The 21,099-nt window shown below is 43.0% G+C and overlaps 1 protein-coding gene across 1 annotated transcript in view; it reads right to left on the bottom strand.

The window, feature by feature from the left end:
- Positions 1 to 21,099, bottom strand: part of KCNH5 (potassium voltage-gated channel subfamily H member 5) — a 235,511-nt gene that overhangs the window by 194,752 nt on the left and 19,660 nt on the right. Inside the window, exons 3-4 of the mRNA XM_073350736.1 lie at positions 16,203 to 16,309; positions 11,027 to 11,155 (exon numbers count right to left, since the gene is read on the bottom strand). Of these exons, the coding sequence (XP_073206837.1) occupies positions 11,027 to 11,155; positions 16,203 to 16,309 (236 nt within the window). The remainder of the gene's footprint in view (positions 1 to 11,026; positions 11,156 to 16,202; positions 16,310 to 21,099) is intronic.

The following is a 21,099-nucleotide window of genomic DNA, read 5'->3' as shown; positions in this document are numbered from 1 at the left end:
TGGGTTATCTTTAGCCTATGAGACTATGTCCTTGTCTTTTTTTCACTCCTCCTTTGCCTGTCGGGGTACTCCCCCTTTCTTTATCTTCTCTCTGGCTTGTGTCCTCCTGTCTAATATTTTCCAGCCCTTCTATACTTAATGGCTTTTTCCCCCCTGGGTTTCATTCCATTTCTCCAGGGTTCCGGATGCCCCTTTGCTTTTCTAATAGGAAAGGGTTCCAGTCTGTGCCTAATATGAAGGGGTGGAGTAACCCATCCACTACTCCACCCCATTTCCCTTTGAACTTCCCTCAAACTTCCAGGGGTACCCGTGCCACAGGGCAGAGCTTCTTATTCACTCATATATGCATACGAGCCACGCCCTTGCTCCAGGAAGTTCCACCAACTCCCACCTGATTAGTGAATAGGCGGAGGCAGTGTCCACCAGCCCCCTTTGATACCTTCTCCGCAACACTACAGGAACAGTTGGTAGCTTCCTTCTTTCTCCCTGCTGGGAGTCCCGGTCCAACCACAGAAGTCTGTAAACCTTCACTCCGTGTATGGGCGGTCTCTTTTTACACATTCCTGCTGCCCACACTGGTAATACACAATAGACAAGACCCCGTCGATGTTCCTCTGGGCTCCTCCCTCTCCTTCTCAGTGCTCTTTCTGGATGTAGGTTCTCTGGTCTTCCTCCCCAGATCTGGCCACTTAAGCTGCAAGCAGCCAACTCTCCCCACCCCCCAGGAATGTCCAGCACTGCAAACTATTCTGTTAGTTTAATTGCCATATCTAGGGTAACAGATTGATGCCACCTGACCCATATGTGGTTATCCACCAGCAGAGGAACTGTTCAAGAATAACAGCGTCTGTAATGTCCACACCTTGGATGTCCAGCCTCAGACAAGTGGCCTAGTCTGTTGGTTTTGGGGCAAATGCCTGAGGCCATAATCCCCCACTCCATCCATCTTGCAACTCAACATTTTTACTGAGACTTGCCCATCGAAAGGCCCATCTAGTCTATGCTGGCCACATTAACCATTTTGCAATCTCTTGTCAGCTCCTCACTGAGAGCCACATAGGCCTCCTGAGCGTCTCCTGTGCTAGCCATGGCGCCCAGTCTCCCTATTCCATCCTGCCCCCAAAGCCACTCTCTCCAATATGACCACAAAGGCATCAGGGTCGTCTGCAGGGCTCATCTTGCAGGGGCCTAGACCCGCACCCGATTGCCAAGCCCCACTTTGTAGTAGTTGTTGCTGCACCTGGACTTACTCCTTTATAAACTCCTGCAGGGGTTTTGGTTGTTGCTGAGCCTGCCAGGCAAGCAAGAAGATCTCTCTTCAAATGGCGGGACTGTTAGAAGTTCCGCAAGGTCTTCTGCACTTGTTTCTGCTGTTCGACCAGCATTGGAAAGTCTCCTCCATCGCTCAGCCTGCCAAACATTTACACCAGTTCCACCATCACCTTCTTTATCGGCAAGAATAAAGGAAGGATCCGCCAAGTGTGACAGGGGTACCACTGCTCCCGACCTCTTTGCTTCGCTCAGAGACCTCTGCTCAGATAGGTACCATCATGCAGTTTGTTTGCAGTATTTCACTCCTCCACCGTCTACATATGAGTGCAGTCACAGTATTTAGAATGTTAACCAGTTTTGTTACTCCTTCTCCAAAGTGGGGGGAAAGAAAAGAGGTCTTCTTCCAAAGCGCTCCTTTTCGTCAGGCACTACTCGCCCACCTGTCTGTCCGGCCGTCCACGCACTCTCTCACTCCCCCCTCCCACCCTGCACTTCCTTCCTGTGCTCTTTTATCCTGTCTCCTTGTAAACAAGCTAATGAGCTCATTAGCTTTCCAGCCCCAATCCAATCTAGAAATCATGAATTCCTCTCCTTAATCAGGCCCTCCCTGAGGGTTTAACTGGTTAAAGAGCGACCAGAGTGCTGGTTCGGTGGCTGATTCCGGTACTCTGTCACACTCTCCTATTAACTTCAGTGGGAATTGGAGGTGCTCAGCATCACCGAGTATCTGTTACAGTTTATTGAGAAGCAAAAGTATGGATTTAGGGCCCAGATCCTCAAAAGGCATTTAGGCACCTAGCTCCTACTGAAATCAGTGGAACTTAAGCACCTAAATACTACTGAGGATCTGAATACAGGGCTTCTGAATTGCCTTATTTGAAAATGGAGGCCGTAATTGATATTATAGTTGTTATAAGCCACATATATGAATAAGGGAATATGAAGAGTTTAAAAGTCTCAGGGAAATATTATATTATTAGGATATTTGCTTTGCTGAAAATCAAGACATGACTCGTTTTCCTTAAGAAAACATTAATGTATTTCTACAGGGTTGCAATTAACCTCTTTGTCAGGGCTTGTCTGATCTTAAAAGTAAAGGAAATAATGAAGGCATTTAAATCAATGCCTCACAGTAGTATCGAAGATCTTAATCTGCAGCAAAAATGCTAAGGTTAACAAGGATATTCTCCGAAAAAAAAGACTATCAAAGGGTAATTACAGCAATTCTAATGTTGATTCCTGCCCATAGGAGCGCAACACCTTCGGATAATGAAAAGGCCTTTTTTTCCATCTTCTAGTAAAGCATGAAATGGTTAACATACAACACCACTTTAAACTATCTATATTCTATGGCAAACAAACCAAAGCACAGAGCTAGCAATATTTGGAGTCAGGCAGTTTGGAAATATAAAATAAGAAAGATATATCAGCTTCTAACATCAGTAATGAGAATATACAATTCTAAAACATTTATGACAGGTTTCAGAGTAACAGCCGTGTTAGTCTGTATTCGCAAAAAGAAAAGGAGGACTTGTGGCACCTTAGAGACTAACCAATTTATTTGAGCATGAGCTTTCGTGAGCTACAGCTCACTTCATCGGATGCATACTGTGGAAACTGCAGAAGACATTATATACACAGAGACCATGAAACAATACCTCCTCCCACCCCACTCTCCTGCTGGTAATAGCTTATCTAAAGTGATCATCAAGTTGGGCCATTTCCAGCACAAATCCAGGTTTTCTCACCCTCCGTCCCCCCTCCCCCCAACAAACTCACTCTCCTGTTGGTAATAGCCTGTGTATATAATGTCTTCTGCAGTTTCCACAATATGCATCCGATGAAGTGAGATGTAGCTCACGAAAGCTCATGCTCAAATAAATTGGTTAGTCTCTAAGGTGCCACAAGTACTCCTTTTCTTTTTGCGAATACAGACTTGTGGCACCTTAGAGACTAACCAATTTATTTGAGCATGAGCTTTCGTGAGCTACAGCTCACTTCATCGGATGCATATTGTGGAAACTGCAGAAGACATTATATACACAGAGACATTATATACACAGGCTATTACCAACAGGAGAGTGAGTTTGTTGGGGGGAGGGGGGACGGAGGGTGAGAAAACCTGGATTTGTGCTGGAAATGGCCCAACTTGATGATCACTTTAGATAAGCTATTACCAGCAGGAGAGTGGGGTGGGAGGAGGTATTGTTTCATGGTCTCTGTGTATATAATGTCTTCTGCAGTTTCCTCAGTATGCATCCGATGAAGTGAGCTGTAGCTCACGAAAGCTCATGCTCAAATAAATTGGTTAGTCTCTAAGGTGCCACAAGTACTCCTTTTCTTTTTGCGAAAACATTTATGGACGTTCAGCCATTCAGATTATTACATCAGCTAAATGTTTGTTCCTTATTATGGATAAAGGGTAGCTGGTGAAATGGACTATTTTCTATGATAAATTTTTCCACTATAATGTAGCTTTACCGGGGATAGAGGTGAATGGATATAAAAATAAACAAACAAGCAGAAATTAATGGGCCAGATCGTAAGACTTTTGCAGGCATTAAGTAGTGCCTTACTCGACAAGCAGGCCCACTGAAGCCAAGGAGACCACTGAAGGAGCAAGGTGTTACTCAATGTGCACAAAAGTATCCCATCTACCTCAGTAGTATTAGGCCAAATTCATTGACTTCAAAATTCCATGTAGTCCCTTGTTTTATAATCTGCTGCAATGCTAGGATACATTTAAATGCGTGACTTCTGTTTTTGCACAACTATTTTTGCATGCACCACTGATTGCATACTAACAAGTGGGCACACACCTATGTTGCATTCACATCCAGCCACTGGTCAGCTCAAAATGGGTGCATAATCACTGGGTGAGCTTGGGCAAGTCACTTTACCCCTCTGTGCCTCAGTTTCCCTATCTGTAAAATGGGGATAATGATACTGCTCTCCTTTGCAAAGTGCTTTGAGATCTACTGATGAAAAGTGCTATATAAGAGCTAGGTATTTTCATATTATATGTATTTTCTGCCTTTCCTCTAGCTTAACTGTGATTCCATATTGTGCAAACACATTCAAATGCAGAACATTCCATATTTATCTTGCTGTTCATTTTTTCTTAACAAGTTTCATGACTCTGCTGCTGACAGGAATTTTTAGATTTAACTTTAATAATAAATGCAGCTATTTGTTCTGAGCTGCAAGTACAAAAAAATGCATTAAAAACCTGGATACCCAAAACTATATTCATTATTTCATATATTGCTTAGGAGCTGTTGGTTTTATATGTAGAAAATGTACCCATTTAAACAAACAACGTTACTCTTTTACATCAATTTTTATTTTAATTGTACCTCTCAGGGGGTTAGATTTTCTTTCAATGGGATTATTCTCTCATTAAACATTAACTGCAAGAGATTTATAGACTGTTGATGTGGTTTTGGGTTGTGTACGGAACAGAACTTTCTATCAGGAACATTCCTTTAAGTGGCATTTTCAGATTTTTTTTAAGTGAATTTAGTTTTTGTGAAAGGCACTACTAGACAGCCCTGAAAACTTAAGCCACCTGTTTATCAACAGAACAGGTGTAGGACTGGCAACAGCAATGCAAACTTATGTGCAAAATTCAGGCCTAGAGGAATCACTTCTAGGAGTCAGATAATGGCTAAGCCTCCATCCCTGCTCACAGAGCCAACAGTGGTGCCAGCTGCAATGATGATTTTTGCCCACTAGAAACTGGACTGAAGCCATCAAATCCAAAGAAATGCTTTTTGGCAACCTATCAATCTGGGACACACTGAAGCCAATGACACTGAAGGGAAAGGTTCCATATCCTAGCACCTATCTCCTGCGTCACTGTCTAATTGTTATTATTTTAAAGACTATCTGCTTGTGCTTTGCAGGAGTGAGATATATTATAGCTCTAGGATATGGCAATACGCTTACCGATCCTGCAGAATACATTGGTATGGCAGGATTAGTACATAATGGCATTGATATTTTATTGCTGTTGAATTTTTCATCTTAAATGAAACAGACATCTTAAATAATAGACTACTCAAATACACCATTCATAGTTACAGTGGGCATATGTTTTACTTATGTATTATGTACTTCATAGCCCTGGTAGACTCTCGAAACAAAAAAGTCTTTTTAAAAAAAAAAAAAAGCCCTTTCAATGACAAATTCTAGTACTTTAAAGCAGTATTTTACCATAGTGCTTTTCATAAATGCTTCTAAATTTCCCAGTAAATTGTAATTTATATATCTATCAAGCCCATAATTCAAAACTAAAGTGCTCTGAGAGCTTGTGAGCATACAGCAATGTTATCTGCAAGAAAAATGAATTATGCATACCCTATAGCACTACATCTGACAAAGTAGTTCTGTAATTCCAGTGCAGTGGGGCAATACAGACTCATTCATTTGAGATCCAAAAGATTATGCAACAGTGCTGGGGGGTTTTCTCCCACATGCTCGTAGAAGCATAGAATATCAGGGTTGGAAGAGACCTCTGGAGGTCATCTAATCCAATTCTCTGCTCAAAGCAGGACCAACGCCCACTAAATCATCCCAGCCAGGGCTTTGTCAAGCCAGGCCTTAAAACCTCTAAAGGATGCAGATTCCACCACCTCCCTAGGTAACGCATTCCAGTGCTTCACCACCCTCCTAGTGAAATAGTGTTTCCTAATAACCAACCTAGACCTTCCTCACTGCAACTTGATGCATAATGTTGCCAACATTTATTGTTTTATATTTTCAGAGAGAGAGAGAGAGAGAGAGAGAGATATGAACAAACATAGGGAGTTCCCCCTGATTTACATCAGTGTAAGTGAGAGGAAAATCAGGCCAATGATGTGGGGTTAACAGGCTTGGACTGGATATTTTATCCAAAGTACTCTGATCAAGTGCTGTTAGACTTCAGCCGCATTTCTTGGTCTGCCCACGTGAAAGCAGAAGACACGGAAAATGGGCTTTTTAAACTTGCAGGTTAAAGTCTCAGCCTGCTATAGGGCAATATTTTGGAATGGTGCTTAAATATAATAATTGGCATTTGAAAATAATGAGAGCCTCCCATTTCAGACAACAGCAATAAACAGAGAGAATTTTCACAGCTTCTTAATATTTTCCCCCATAAACACATATTACTGAGGTGGAACCAATATGGATGCCCCACCCCCATCCCCCAGACTGGGGAGAAGGAAGGTTCATTATGCCATCCACTACCCCTTCTTAATAAGCACTCAGCAAGTATCTATACAAGGGGAAGGGCAGGCAGTTAGCTAGGGCTGGGAAGTGGACAGCCCAACAAGCAGCGAGGGCAGGAGAGGGGAACTGCCATCCCCACAGAGGTTCCCCAGGAAAGCTCAGCCAGCCTGGGGAGGTAATATCATTGCTCTGGTTGGGATTCCTCTTTAGTAGGTCTCGCTCAGGCAGCCACAGCCAGGGGAGGCTTTGGTAACACAGCTCCATTGGACCGGTGCTGCAAGAGAGTGGCACAGGGCTTCTTTACCTAATGCAGCTCCCTGGGGACACACAGAGTTTGAGGGCAGATTCCATGAAGGGCAAAAGGAGTAAAGGAGAGGAACTCTGTGCAGAGATTTCCCTGCTGAGCATCTCCTTATTTGCTAAACCCCACCCATCCCCATTGAGTTTGGGGAGGGAGGAGAAGGATTTGTCCCCATATCATTACACCTGTCCAATTAATAAGTCCTTTCAATTAGTTGGGATTTACCTTGAAAGTTTCAGGAAATTGTTTTCCAGGCTGAAGCAGTGGTCATGGGCATGCTTCAGACCATGGAGTTTATTGTGCAATGAAGAACTTTTAGCCAGTGTGACGGGGTCGGGCCAGATGGCTACAGCAGAGTGATCCTATTGGGATCCAGGAAGTGGGCGGGCACAAGCCCGCCCACTTCTAAAGGACCACACACACACACACCCCACCCCTCAGCCTAAGGGGAGGATCCACAGGACCTGGAAGCCAAGTGATTCCAGAGGACAACTAATGAAATAACAGAGACGGGAGTGCAGTCAAAAGGGTCAAATGAAGGGAACCTGATTGGGACACCGAGCAAAGAACCCCAGACAGCGCCCACTGCTCCTTGAAGGCGTCAAGGGAGCCAGTGGACACCGCCCAGAGGAACTCTGCCCAGATGCATGAATGGACGGAGGATCGGAAATGGGGCCGCTTGTGACTGTGGGGCCTGTCAGCCAATCTCCTCTTCATGGTTTTATAGATGGCTCTTTTGCCAGGGCCAGGAGGAGGTTGACTTTGTGGAGAGTGATAGAAGGCAGATATATTAGCCCCAGGTTAAGCAGGTCCCTTTTCCCTGGATAAGGTAACAGGGGCAGTTCCAGAACAATCAACAAGTTGCTGAGACCAATTAAGGCAAACAGTCTAATTAGGACACATGGAGATAATTAAGAAGATGCTAGAACCAATTAAGGCAGGCTAATCAGGGAACCTGGTTTAAAAAGGACCTCACTTCAGTCAGTGAGGGGCGTGCAAGGAGCTGAGAGTGAGAGGGCATGCTGCTGGAGGACTGAGGAATACAAATGCTATCTGGCATCAGGAGGAAGGTCCTGTGGTGAGGATACAGAAAGTGTTGGGAGGAGGCCATGGGGAAGTAGTCCAGGGAGTTGTAGTGGTCACACAATTGTTACATGAAACATTGTAGACAGCTGTGATCCACAGGGCCCTGGGCTGGAACCCGTAGTAGAGGGCGGGCACAGGTTCCCCCATCCTCCCAACTCCCTACTGGATACAGGAGGAGTTGACCTGGACTGTGGGTCCCACCAGAAGGGAAGGTCCCTGGCCTGTCCCCCGACCCACTAAGTGGACCAGCAGAGACTGTGGGGATTGTTCTCCTTCCTTTTCCCCATGCTGGCCAGTGATGAGGTTAGCTGAGTGAACGGCAGGTTTGAGCCACTAGCAAAAGTGGCCAAACTGAGGGCTGCCGTGAATCTCTGAGGCAAGCAAATCCACCAATAAGCACAGGACCCACCAAGGCAGAGGAGGAACTTTGTCACACCAGATACTAACTCCATCTAGTGGCAGCAACAATATTGCAATGGCTGAGAAGGCATTTCCATTTCAGGTGTCCTTTCATGCTCTTATAACTTCACAAAGAATTCATCTTTGGATAGAAATTTCTCATACTTGGTCTTAGCCCAAAGGTGGACTTTTTAAATTATAAACATATTTATTTATTTGTTTATTGAGAGTCTGAAGTAAATACTGACAGACCAGGTGCCAACTCATGCCGGGACTCCTAGGCCTCACTGAACACTGACAAATGCATAGCTGGAAACCAGTCTGGCTCACACGTGCATTAGTATTGTCAAAATAGCTATTAGAGTTCTAAGAAGGTGTTTAGACTTTATCAAACACTTGTAAATTGCTGCATGCATTAATCTCACTTATAATATCTGTATCCTATGATATAAGGTAGTATTTACGTATTTGCTTTGTAACTATAAAAAAAAATGTTTGCTCTAAAACTGTAAACCTGCCCCACCAGAAGAGAAAAATCATCAAATGTGAAATACTAGTTTACCACAAGAGGGGTCATCTCCTGCCCAACAAAAGAAGGCCTATGGGCATCAGACAAGCCATTGTGGAACATCATTGGACAAAAGACTTTGTTGCTTGCCCCCCTCCCCAAACATCCATGAAACGGAGATGTGCACAAATCCTCACCCATCAGCTTAAGCCCTGGGGGAAAGGGATAAAAATCTATGTCAAGAAAAGCTTATTATGCTGCTTGGAATGGGAGAGGGCAAAATCTCTATGCATAAGAAAGGGATCCCCAAGCTGTTTAGCCTGGGTTAGCCCTCAAGGACACAAAGAGCTTGCATATTACAGCAACATCTAATACCTGTTGATACCTAAGACTGTAACTCATTTGTGTGTATATGTTTACCTGATTTAACCTTGTAAATAACTTATTTTTTTCCTGGTAGATAAACCTTTAGTTAGTTTAATATAGGATTGACTACAAGCATTGTCTTTGATGAGAGATGTAAGGTACAAATGACCTGGGGAAAGTGATAGTTCTTTGGGACTAGGAATAACCTGAACATTGTGATTTTTGGTGTAAGGGACCATCTATCACAAAGGCAGGCTTGCCTGGGTGGCAAGATAGATCAGCGTGCCCAAGGGGACCGTCTGGAACTCCATGTTAAGGCTGTTATAGTGTCTGAGGAGTTCACACTTGTTACTTGGTTGGTGAAATCTAGTGATAGCCAGTTTGGGGTTTGTGTCCTGTTCCTGGACAATCTGCCCTGAGGTTGGCACGCATGCTCGTAAGCCTCTCCAGACAGCCTGACAAATATATTCAGTAACTTTTGAATTACCTGAGCATGGATAATCAGATGTTATCCACACTGTAAGAAAAATCATTCAGACCCTGGTTTTTTGCACTTGGATGACACCAAGAGTCTCTCTTTAAAGCTTTGGGTATTCATAAAAAGAAAGAGTACTCGTGGCACCTTAGAGACCTACCAATTTATTTGAGCATAAGCTTTCGTGAGCTACAGCTCACTTCATCGGATGCATACTATGGAAAATACAGAAGATGTTTTTATACACACAGACCATGAAAAAATGGGTGTTTATCACTACAAAAGGTTTTCTCTCCCCCCACCCCATTCTCCTGCTGGTAATAGCTTATCTAAAGCGATCACTCTCCTTACAATGTGTATGATAATCAAGGTGGACCATTTCCAGCACAAATCCAGGTTTTCATAGTTCATAGTTCTTCATGAGAAACACAGACTTTGACAAGTTTGGGGAGTGAGCAGAGAAAGGTGAGGAATAAATAAACGATAAGCAAATGCAAAGCAAATCTTGTATGCAACAGGATATTATTTTCCTTAACCAAGTGTGCACTAAGTATAATTAGAAAAACAACACACAAACTTAGCATACAGCAGCCACGAAGCACAGAATATGCCTCAGGATCAAGAGAGACAGTATAAACAGGTCCTTTTTACCCTTCCCCAGCAGCTGTCCTTGGACAAGGCTGAGGATCTGGCCCTGGATGTTTATTTGAATAGGCCACTGCACATCCAAATGAACACCATCTGCAGCAGCTGTTAAACAAACACACACAACAACCAGAGCTATGTTGATATCATTGCTGGCAACGAGGAACAAGCGAAATGGGCCATTTCATTGTAATTTCACCTTCAACTTGAAAACAATATCAGTACCTCATCACCAAGGGGGGAAAAAGGGTTTACTAAATGGAAAATTATAATCTCCTTAGGGAAAGATGTTTAATTTTCAATCTCCTAAAACAGTAAAGTTTAACAAATAATTAAAAGTGGCTAAAGATGTCTCAGAATGATACTAGTTTCGAATCTAAGCAAAATCTAGCTGTGCTGAAACAATCAGTGAAACCATACCAAAAAAAGAACAGGAGGACTTGTGGCACCTTAGAGACTAACAAATTTATTTGAGCATAAGCTTTTGTGGGCTACAGCCCACTTCATCGGATACATACCAAAAAAGAAGATACACCAAGTCTAGGGATAGTTGCAGCATCTTGTTAGTGAATGTTACATACATAGTGCTTGATCTTAAGAGTTTTATACCACAAACGTAGCAGAATGCTGTCAGAACTTTTACATATTGCTAAGCATTTCCTGAAGCCAAGAAACACTTCACATTCATTGTTTGCTTCTGCTCGGAGGTTCAACTTGAATACGTGTATTTTAACATTAATAATAAAATTATTTTAAAAATTACCTTTTGTTGAATCATCTTCAATTGGTTGTTTGAACAAAGTGATATCTTTAAAAGTGCACAGGAATAAAACCACTTTTTCATGTTCATTTCTTATAGGTGCTATTTGCATGTAGAACCAGACTGGGGTTCCTGGAGAAGAGAGAAAGAAACCAGGGCCATGTGGTAGAGCACCAGCTTTCCACAGCTCCGACATGTTTTAAATGCTGTATTACATACATTTATCTGAAAACCATTTCTAGATAGCTGTACCTTTGCCATGTTTCTTTGGGTCTATAATATATTCACATGCAGATTAAAATGAGAAAATGCTAGCAATCCAATTAACTACCACAAGTAACCAAAGAAAGAACCCCAATAATCTCTGCCATAACACTTTTATTGTTCCCCTTTTAGCCCGGTCTCTGCCTATCATTCTTCACCCCCTTTGGAGTTTAGGTAGTTCTCATCCTCAAGGTAGGCAAAACTTTTTGATATTTCTAAAGTAATAAACAAAGCGACAGGAAAACCTTGAAGGTTCATGTTACACATCACAGAGAACCAAAACAAAATGGCAAAGACACCTACATTTTTCCTTTGCTGGCCACCTCTAAAAAACAAGCTTTAGATTTTTTTAAAAACATTTTTAAATGTCTCTGTAAAGTAGGATGATGCTGTCAAATGTGCCATGTCCCAGATTTGACACTCTACCACACATGAAAAAGAACATTCGCGAGATGAGCTCAGCCATCCTGCCTCCCAGTCTCCTGGGCTAATCACCAGACCATACCCAGACCCACCCCCACAGCTGGATATAGAGCACAAGAGGTCTGACTCCCAGTCTCTCTGCTCCTCTAACCAACAGATGATATACCCACCGATATATCTTCCTCTTAGTATTTGAATTCAAGGCAAAACCATTTTACAATTCTGGCACTTTGGTTAAGCAAACAATCAACAAAGCACCTAAAATGCTAGAGTGGTTAGGAGAGCAGATATATATGCACACAGCAGGAATGTAATACGCTTACTGGTACATCATGCAGGAGAATGAAACTAGCAAGTGTCCTGTTCTCTGTATGGTCAAATTCACCCCTGTGTAGTCAGCCACCACAAGGACTGTGCACCACATCAGTTCTATTTCTGCATGCTGATCTGCTGCAGGGGAGGTAGATTTTACTCTTATTGATTTGGGATCCTAAACAGTTTGTATAGAGATACACAGTTCACTTGTATGAATGACATATCAGTAAAGCCTTACCTCCACTAGAAAACATGGACCACCCTGAAAGTCAATTGCTCCCCATAGCAAGCTTATAACACCTCACATCCATACACAGAGGTGCTCCAAATGGCTTAGTATCATCAGCACAGGGCATGGCCTCTTCGCAAATTGCCACATGGATTAATCTCTGGCAAGGTGCTTAAGGTGGTGTGATTGTATATTCGGTTTATATCCACCCCTGGCAATCTTGTCACACCACCGAAGCTTTTGGCAACTTGGGATTGTCGGCCAAGTAGCAGCATTCCTTGGTACACACACTTTGAAACTGGTTGGCCATCTAGTCAAATAATATGTCCAGGCCAAGAAAGCCACTGAAACTGAACTAGCGTGGATGGAGACGACTGCTAGTTCGGCTTTTGAATATCCTCATTTCTGATCTTGTCCTGCCACTTCATATGGAGAAGTGGACGGAGACCACAAGAATGGAAAACATCATTCCAACATTCTTCAGCTTTCCTCTATGCCCACATTTCACTTCCATTCAGCGGAGTTGGTCTAACTGTGGTTCCATAGATCCGCAGCTTGACAGCAAGCTTGATGTCTTGACATTCTTCACAGAGGCTACTGAAGGGCCAACAACAGGGCAGCAACGGCTACTTCACAGGCATCCACTTCTTTTGAGCATCTTCAGACCTCGTGCTGGAGAATGGCTTAGCAGAATGCACAATGCCACTTCTTTTAGACATGCTTTCAGCCGGGTTAAAAATTGTTTTCAGTCTGAACTGTTTTGGTACCAGTATGGACACAGACTAATCCATCCACAATGCATTGTTCGCCTTTCAAAACCTCCCACCAGAGGGCACTGAAAATAAAATGGTTTAGCATAGGACTAGTGTGGACAGGGTCAAAACTGCAATTCACCATGGCTAGTGTGGCTACATTGAACTGTTTGTGATTACACCAGTACCATAATAGCAGTAAGTGGTACAAGCACAAGGAAGGCCTGTGGTTTAGTGTGTATTCCAGGGACATTGTGCTGACTCAATTATTTCAACTCCCAATGGCCAACTCAAGATTTACAAACCTGAACACTGGCTTCTAAGAGGTTTGTAATGTGCAGCTCTTTGGACAAGTAACTAATTAAAAAGCAGAAGGCACTCTAATAAACATAAGGAAACCAGGCAGCCCTCATACCAGCAAGCTTAAAATGCTAAGTAAGTGCCTGAGGGCCTGAGGGCAGCCTGAGGGCAGCCTGAGGATAATGCCTGAAAGCAGCATCCCCTGGATAATACCTCTCACTATGCTGGAGGCAAAGGAGAAGTCAAACAAATCTCAGTCACTACCAAAAAGAGTCTCTCAGGAGAAAAACCTACACAACTCATGAGCAAGAACACACAGTACTGCTAGGCACAGGGTGGGGTTTGAAATGAACACTGGGTGTTCTCTCACTTGGTCTATGAAAGTGCAGTGAACTCAGAGCAGAAGGCTGGTGACACACCTGACCTCCAGTGGGAATAAACTGAAATCCCTCAATCTGGTAACAGTCAGCATTTTCTGCAGGTGTTCTAGAAGAAATGTACACTACCTATTTTTTGCTACAGTGTTAACCTTAACATGTGCTTTTGTAGTGTGGTCACTGTAAGGACATATTTCAGAGTAGCAGCCATGTTACTGTGTATCCGCAAAAAGGAAAGGAGGACTTATGGCACCTTAGAGACTAAAATTTATTTGAGCATAAGCTTTCGTCAGCTACATCCAATGAAGCGAGCTGTAGCTCACAAAAGCTTATGCTCAAATAAATTTGTTAGTCTCTAAGGTGCCACAAGTCCTCCTTTTCTTTTTATAAGGACTTAGTTTTGCCAACCTGCAGGAAGCCAGGTACAGATTATGACTGGGTAGAACCAAGTGCTGGACAACGCATTTGCTGAGACAGAAGTCGGACAGTTAAAGTGTTAGTACCAAAGGAAGTCTTAATTCTTGGCTTTTGGGGAAGAGAGAGAGAGAGAGAGAGAGAGACTGAATTTAAGGATGGGATCTGATCCAAGACTGAACAGAGAATGACCCTATAGACTGTACTTGGATATTTTCTTATTACAAAGTCCTTCCGTTATCCCGCATATCTTATAAAAAATATAGACAGAAGAGCTGGAAATCTGGGCACAGCTGAAGGTTTTAATGAGGAAGCTGTGTTTCAGGGATTTATTGAGAGGCAATCCACTCAATTCTTTTTGAAGCAAAAGCTGTTGGCCTGATATGGGAAAAGATCAGGAGAAAGCTTTTAGCTTTTCTATTTAAAAATAAAAGGGAAAGGAATTTAATGAAAGACTGAGACCTGTTAACCAGGAGCTGCCACTTCAGCTTATTTTTCATAACATAACCCACTAGCAAAAGGGAGAGTTGATTGCGAGGGATCCATTCTGTTACCAGCTGGAAACAGGGCATGGCAACGATAGAAGCCTCTTCCAGTGGAGAAATGCAGGGCAAACCCATCTCAGGACATTTTCCTAACATGTGGGAGCAATCAGGCAGAGTGCACAGACAAAAGAGCAGAGCAGCAGAAAAGCAAAGGAACAGACATGACCATATGCCAAAGACCAGAATGGTGTCATTCACAGGACATGGCAAGACACCTGCAGCAATACTGGCAATGAGAGCTGCAATTGCTCTTCTTTCAATGGAAAAGTTTGCTAAAATACTTCGGGATGGACAGAATTTGGGGGATCTTAGGATACCTTATTATTGCTTAAGTGTGTGCAAGGCAAAGGATGAGATGATTTCTCCTAAAAAGGGAAAGCTGAATTAAAGTATAAACACCACACATACCATTTCAGGAAGTCTTAGCAGGTGCAATCTCAGGGAGCAGCATTGTCTTAAATCCTCAGTTCATAGTTAGAGACAGAAGTGTTTGTAGTGACATACAGCACAACTATTGGCTGAGGCGCTGGAACATGATTTGCCCTTTCCTATAGTTCACTATTTTCCTGCAACTGAAGTACACTAGGAAAAGCTGTGGACCCAATCCTGCAAGCTACTCCATGCAGGCGCAGGGGTCTGCCCGTGGAGAGCAGCTTGCAAGGCTAGGGCCTATCACAACTGAATGAACGTGCAAGTTACTGGGTCAAGCTTCCGTGACCTCATGGCAGCAGCATTCTTTGAATAGTGATTAAGTCCAAGCATAAAAAAAAAGAGGGACTGAAAGAGTTAAAAACACAGAGTCTGTAAACTCTGCCAGCCAATCCACAACTGACAGATTGTGTCCAGTATCATGTTAAATGTTGAAGAGCAAGAACAATGCACAGGAGCAGCATAAACACCTAAAGAGAAAGAGTAGGATGGCAATATGTGGTGGCAACCTGATTCTGAAGTAAAATCATCTCCAGTTCTTCAGACCTGCTGGGAGAGGCCAGCCAGCTGCAGGAGAGAATTGGTCACACTGTTGAGTTACTACATTGTCCTCTGCCTTCTAATAACCTTGTATTAATTCTTGACTGGGTCTTATGTTTGGTGGTCTCATTCAAGTTCCTAATGGGTGTCTTTATGCACCATAGAGCCATCAGATCAGTAAGCACAATTGACAGGACCATAGACAGCTGGGACATGAGTGTTCCAGCTCATCATTGAGGGACATTCTCCAATCTGCATGGAGTACCTCACACAGTGCTTCCTACCAATGTACCTAGTTTGATCACCTTTATATACCCCAAAAGTTGCAAAAATGAGTTGTGTTTCTGGGGTCCTCACCTGAGGCATTTTAAAGGAGCCAGACTTTCAGAAAGTGCTGAGCACCCACCTACTAAAAACCAGACCCTTTTAGGGGGTCTCAAGTGGTCCATTCAAATATTAAGGCACCCAAAATCACTAGTCACTTTTAAAAATCTTGCCTCAAACTCCCACACAAATGTTAAAAGAAAAATTGCTATTGCTCAATTATTCATTTAAAAAATGTACTGTCGATTACCACAATGTTATACATACTGTTTTTCTTGTACAGGAGAATTTCAAAGCAGTTTGACTCATAGTTGTCAAAAGTCTGTCTGACTTTTTCAATGGTCTTCTTATCCGTCAGTTCCCCATACATAAAACTGGAAAAGAAAAATCCATTTCTGCTTTTTTCCCCACAGTCAAGTAACAACTTATAAACATTAGCTATGCTTTAATAGTTATCCACTGAAATTTAACTATGATTTACATCTCATTTCAACATTTATGGTATTCCAAGATTGCCATGAAACCTACAAAACAAACAATTGTGGCTGCTTATTTATTGTAAGAAAGATTTATGTGCTGTCATTTTACATAAGTGACTTTCTAGGTATACATTCAAGGCTAGAGTGTTAAAAAAAAAAAAAGAGCTGACAATATACACCACTGGGGCAACACATAAACATGCTACAGTGACAAAATGATAAAGTGGAGAAGAAAACTCAACAAAAACCATGCAAATTCTCAAATCCTCTTAGAACCCCTTATACTTCTGAGGCAGAATGGAATCCACTACAGATAAATCCTAGGGTGACCAGATAGAAAGTGTAAAAAATTGGGACGGGGGTGGAGGGTAACAGGTGCCTATATAAGAAAAAGCCCCCCAAATCATGACTGTCCCTATAAAATCAGGCCATCTGGTCACCCTAGATAAGTCCTGATGATCCAAGCATTAGTTATGAGAATGCTGAGTTACCCAAAATTTGCTTCCATGCCCCAAATCCAAAATTCAGACAGGGACCAAAGTTCCGTTCTCTAAAATTATGCAGAGGTACCCCAAGACATTCAGGTAATCCGAGTTTACTTATAAAGGTCTGATTATGAATCAAGACAGGATTTCACCAACAAGAAATAAAGGCTGCAATTCTCTTGCAAATAGAGTCCCCAGTCCAGCACAACTTTTAAGAGTATGAATTGCCCCACTGAAGTCAAGTTTGCATTTATCCCATGTGAGTGGGAAGAAAGTCACTGGGACAGCTCACACGTGTAAAGTTAGAGATGTGCCTAAGTCCCTTGCTGGATCAATTCCCCAGCTACCCAGTTCAACATTATACCTTTCAAACAGTGCATTCCCAACATCAATTATATAAGTGCCAGCACCTGTAATTCATATTGGCAGGGTGAATTTCAGTGGAAGGGCATCCCTGGTTCAAATTCTCTGTGCTGCTGTAAATATGCAAAACTCCATTAAACTCCTCTGAGGTTTACTTACATAATATTTACCTCACTTGGCTAATTTGTGGAATAAAACAGAACTGTATGCATTGCCTTTTTATTGCACAAGTTAAGAAATCAAACTGCTAGACTATTACACAACTTTTTGAAGTATGCAAATACATTTATTTATTTCATGTTATTCAATTAATTTTTGTATCACACAGTTTGGAAATAGTACTAAAATGCATCTGTACATTCCTCCTCCTCCCCTCCACTAAGCAGGTATCAATGCAAACTTAAGGAAGGTGTGGGTCTGCTGCTCAATGGAGAAGATGAGCTGGGAAGGGAAGATGATAGGAAGGCAGAGCTGCTCAATATCTACTTTGCTTCAGACTTCTCACAAAAAAATAACGTGCCCAGATGACTAGCGAAGTTATCATAGACAATACAGGGGAAGGGATGTAGACTGGGATAAGTAAAGAACACATCAGACCGTCTGACCAATTTGAATGAATTCAAAACAGCAGGGCCAGATGCTCTGCACACAAGGGTACTGAAAGAATTAGCTGAAGAAATTTTGGAGCCACTGACAATAATATCTACAAACTCCTGGATGACAGGAGAGGTCCCAGAAGTTTGAAGAAAGGCTAACATAGTGCCCATCTTGAAAAAGGGGGGAAAGGAGGAGCCGGGGAACTATAGAGCAGTCAACTTGAGCTTGATATCTGGGAAACTACTAGAGCAATGTATAACCATTCAATTAGCGAATAGCTGGAGGATGAAGGGGTGATCATAGCAGCCAGCATGGATTTACCAAGAACAAATCATGCCAAACCAGCTTGATTTCCTTCTTTGACAGGGTAACTGGTTTGGTGGATAGAGGGAATATGATAGACATAATATACCTGGACTTCAGCCAGGCTTTTGACACAGTCCCACATGACATTCTGATAAGTAAGCTGGACAAATGTGGACAGAACTACCATTAAGTGGATACATAATTGGGGGGTTCCACAGGGATCTGTTCTGGGTCTGGTGTTGTTTAACACCTTTATTAATGACCTGGATGGAGGTATGGAGAGCAGGCTGATCAAGTTTGCAGATGACACAAAGCTAGTAGGGGTTGCCAATACTTTGGAGGATAGAGCTAACATTCAGAGGGATCTTGAGAAATAGACGAACCGGGCTAGAGACCACAAAATGACATTCAGCAAACAAATGCAAGGTGCTACACTTAGGGAAAACAAACTAAATGCCCAAATACAGAATGGGGGATAACGGGCTTGGCAACAGCACTGCTGAGAAGGATCTGGGTGTTGTGGTGGAGCACAACCTCAACATGAGTCAGCAATGCAATGCTGTTGGGGGGGGGGGCGGAGCATGAATGCAATTTTAGGTTGCATTAACAGAAGCATCGCAGGCAAGTCATGGGAAGTGATAGTACCATTCTATTCAGCGCTGGTTAGGCCTCAGCTGGAGGACTGCATCCAATTTTGGTCACTGCTGTATAGAAAGGATGTAGAGAAACTGGAAAGGATCCAGATGCGAGAGACAAAGATGATCAAAGGGATGGAATGCAAGGCATGTGAGCAAAGGCTGAGGGAACTGGGTATATTTAGTTTGGAAAAGACGAGATGGGGCGGGGGGGACATGATAGTGGTCTTCAGATACTTGAAAGGCTGCCATAAAAAAAGATGGGAGAAAAGTTGTCCTCTCATTTGTCCTGCCCTCTGAGACAAGGGTTCAAACTACAGCATAGCAGATTTAGATTAAATCTCAGGAAAAAGTTCCTAACTGTAAGAACAGTAGAACAATGGAACAGATTGCCTATGCGTCTTCACTGGAGGTTTTCAAAAAGAGGCTGGTATGAATGGGCACAGCTCCATTGACTTTACTTCAAAGGGTATGTCCACGCTGCAGCTGGGAGCAGGGCCACCTGGGGGAAAGGAGGGCGCAAGAAACACTGATGCGTGGGATTGCAGCACCATTCAGGTTTGGCCCAGCCACCCCTCCGCAATGGAGGGACCACCAGTCCAAACTGAGTGGTGCTGCAAGCCCGTGAGCCAGGTCACAACACCTGGAGCAGGGAGCCGGGCCCAGCCCCGTAGGACAGGAGCCAGCACTATGGAGTTGCAGGGGAGGCTCCTCTCCATATGTAATACCCATAGCACATAAACATGCACAAAAACACTGCTAGGCAACAAACCTTTTGGCACCTTCACTATCTGAAGTATAATTGAGGGGGTATTTTTAATAGGAGAACTCATAAGTCCTCATTTTTCAAAGGTGTTTAACCAAAATTTTCCTGTATTTCTGTTCTGTATTTTGTCATAAATATAAAGGGAAGGGTAAACCCCTTTAAAATCCCACCTGGCCAGAGGAAAAATCCTCTCACCTGTAAAGGGTTAAGAAGCTAAAGGTAACCTCGCTGGCACCTGACCAAAATGACCAATGAGGAGACAAGATACTTTCAAAAGCTGGGGGGAGGGAGAGAAACAACGGGTCTGTGTCTGTCGGTATGCTGCTTTTGCCGGGGATAGAACAGGAATGGAGTCTTAGAACTTTTAGTAAGTAAGCTAGCTAGGTATGTGTTAGATTATGATTTCTTTAAATGGCTGAGAAAAGAACTGTGCTGAATACAATGACTATTTCTGTCTGTGTGTCTTTTTTGTAACTTAAGGTTTTGCCTAGAGGGAGTCTCTATGTTTTGAATCTAATTACCATGTAAGGTATCTACCATCCTGATTTTACAGAGGGGATTTCTTTACTTCTATTTACTTCTATTTCTATTAAAAGTCTTCTTGTAAGAAAACTGAATGCTTTTTCATTGTTCTCAGATCCAAGGGTTTGGGTCTGTGGTCCCCTATGCAAATTGGTGAGGATTTTTACCAAACCTTTCCCAGGAAGTGGGGTGCAAGGGTTGGGAGAATTTTGGGGGGAAAGACGTGTCCAAACTACATTTCCCAGTAAACCCAGTTAGAGTTTGGTGGTGGCAGTGGATATTCCAAGGACAAAGGATAAAATTAATTTGTACCTTGGGGAAGTTTTAACCTAAGCTGGTAAAAGTAAGCTGAGGAGGTTTTCATGCAGGTCCCCACATCTGTACCCTAGAGTTCAGAGTGGGGGAGGAACCTTGACATACTTGTTATTGTTTTAATTCAGAGCCGTGCTAAAGAGGCTCGGCTGGCAGCAAGTAGCTGCTATTGATGTGTTTTGGTACAAAGAAACTGTAGATGCGATCACGGGAGTGCAACAGGGCAATTCTATCAGTGCATCTGGGATGGCTGTGATGAGGTTGTCTCCATTAGCCCCCATGAGTTTGTAAACTTGGTTGCTATTGCCTGTGTTCAATATTGTACAGTGACATCGCAATCTTGTTCCTATATCATTGTCTGCTATAGGAAGCCTGCATACTTTCAGGAATCTTGGATTCCAAAGGTTCCCCTCCTCCTCCTCCATAGAGAAAAGCAGAGCAGGCTATGTTTCCATAGAATCACAGAATATCAGGGTTGGAAGGGACCTCAGGAGGTCATCTAGTCCCACCCCCCGCTCAAAGCAGGACCGATCCCCAACTAAATCATCCCAGCCAGGGCTTTGGTGGTGGAATCTCCTTCCTTAGAAGTTTTTAAGGTCAGGCTTGACAAAGCCCTGGCTGGGATGATTTAGTTGGGGATCGGTCCTGCTTTGAGCAGGGGGTTGGACTTGATGACCTCCTGAGGTCCCTTCCAACCGT

The sequence above is a fragment of the Lepidochelys kempii genome, chromosome 6, assembly GCF_965140285.1.
Source record: "Lepidochelys kempii isolate rLepKem1 chromosome 6, rLepKem1.hap1, whole genome shotgun sequence".
Classification (NCBI taxonomy): Eukaryota; Metazoa; Chordata; order Testudines; family Cheloniidae; genus Lepidochelys; species Lepidochelys kempii.
This window is presented reverse-complemented; position numbering and strand designations above follow the sequence as displayed.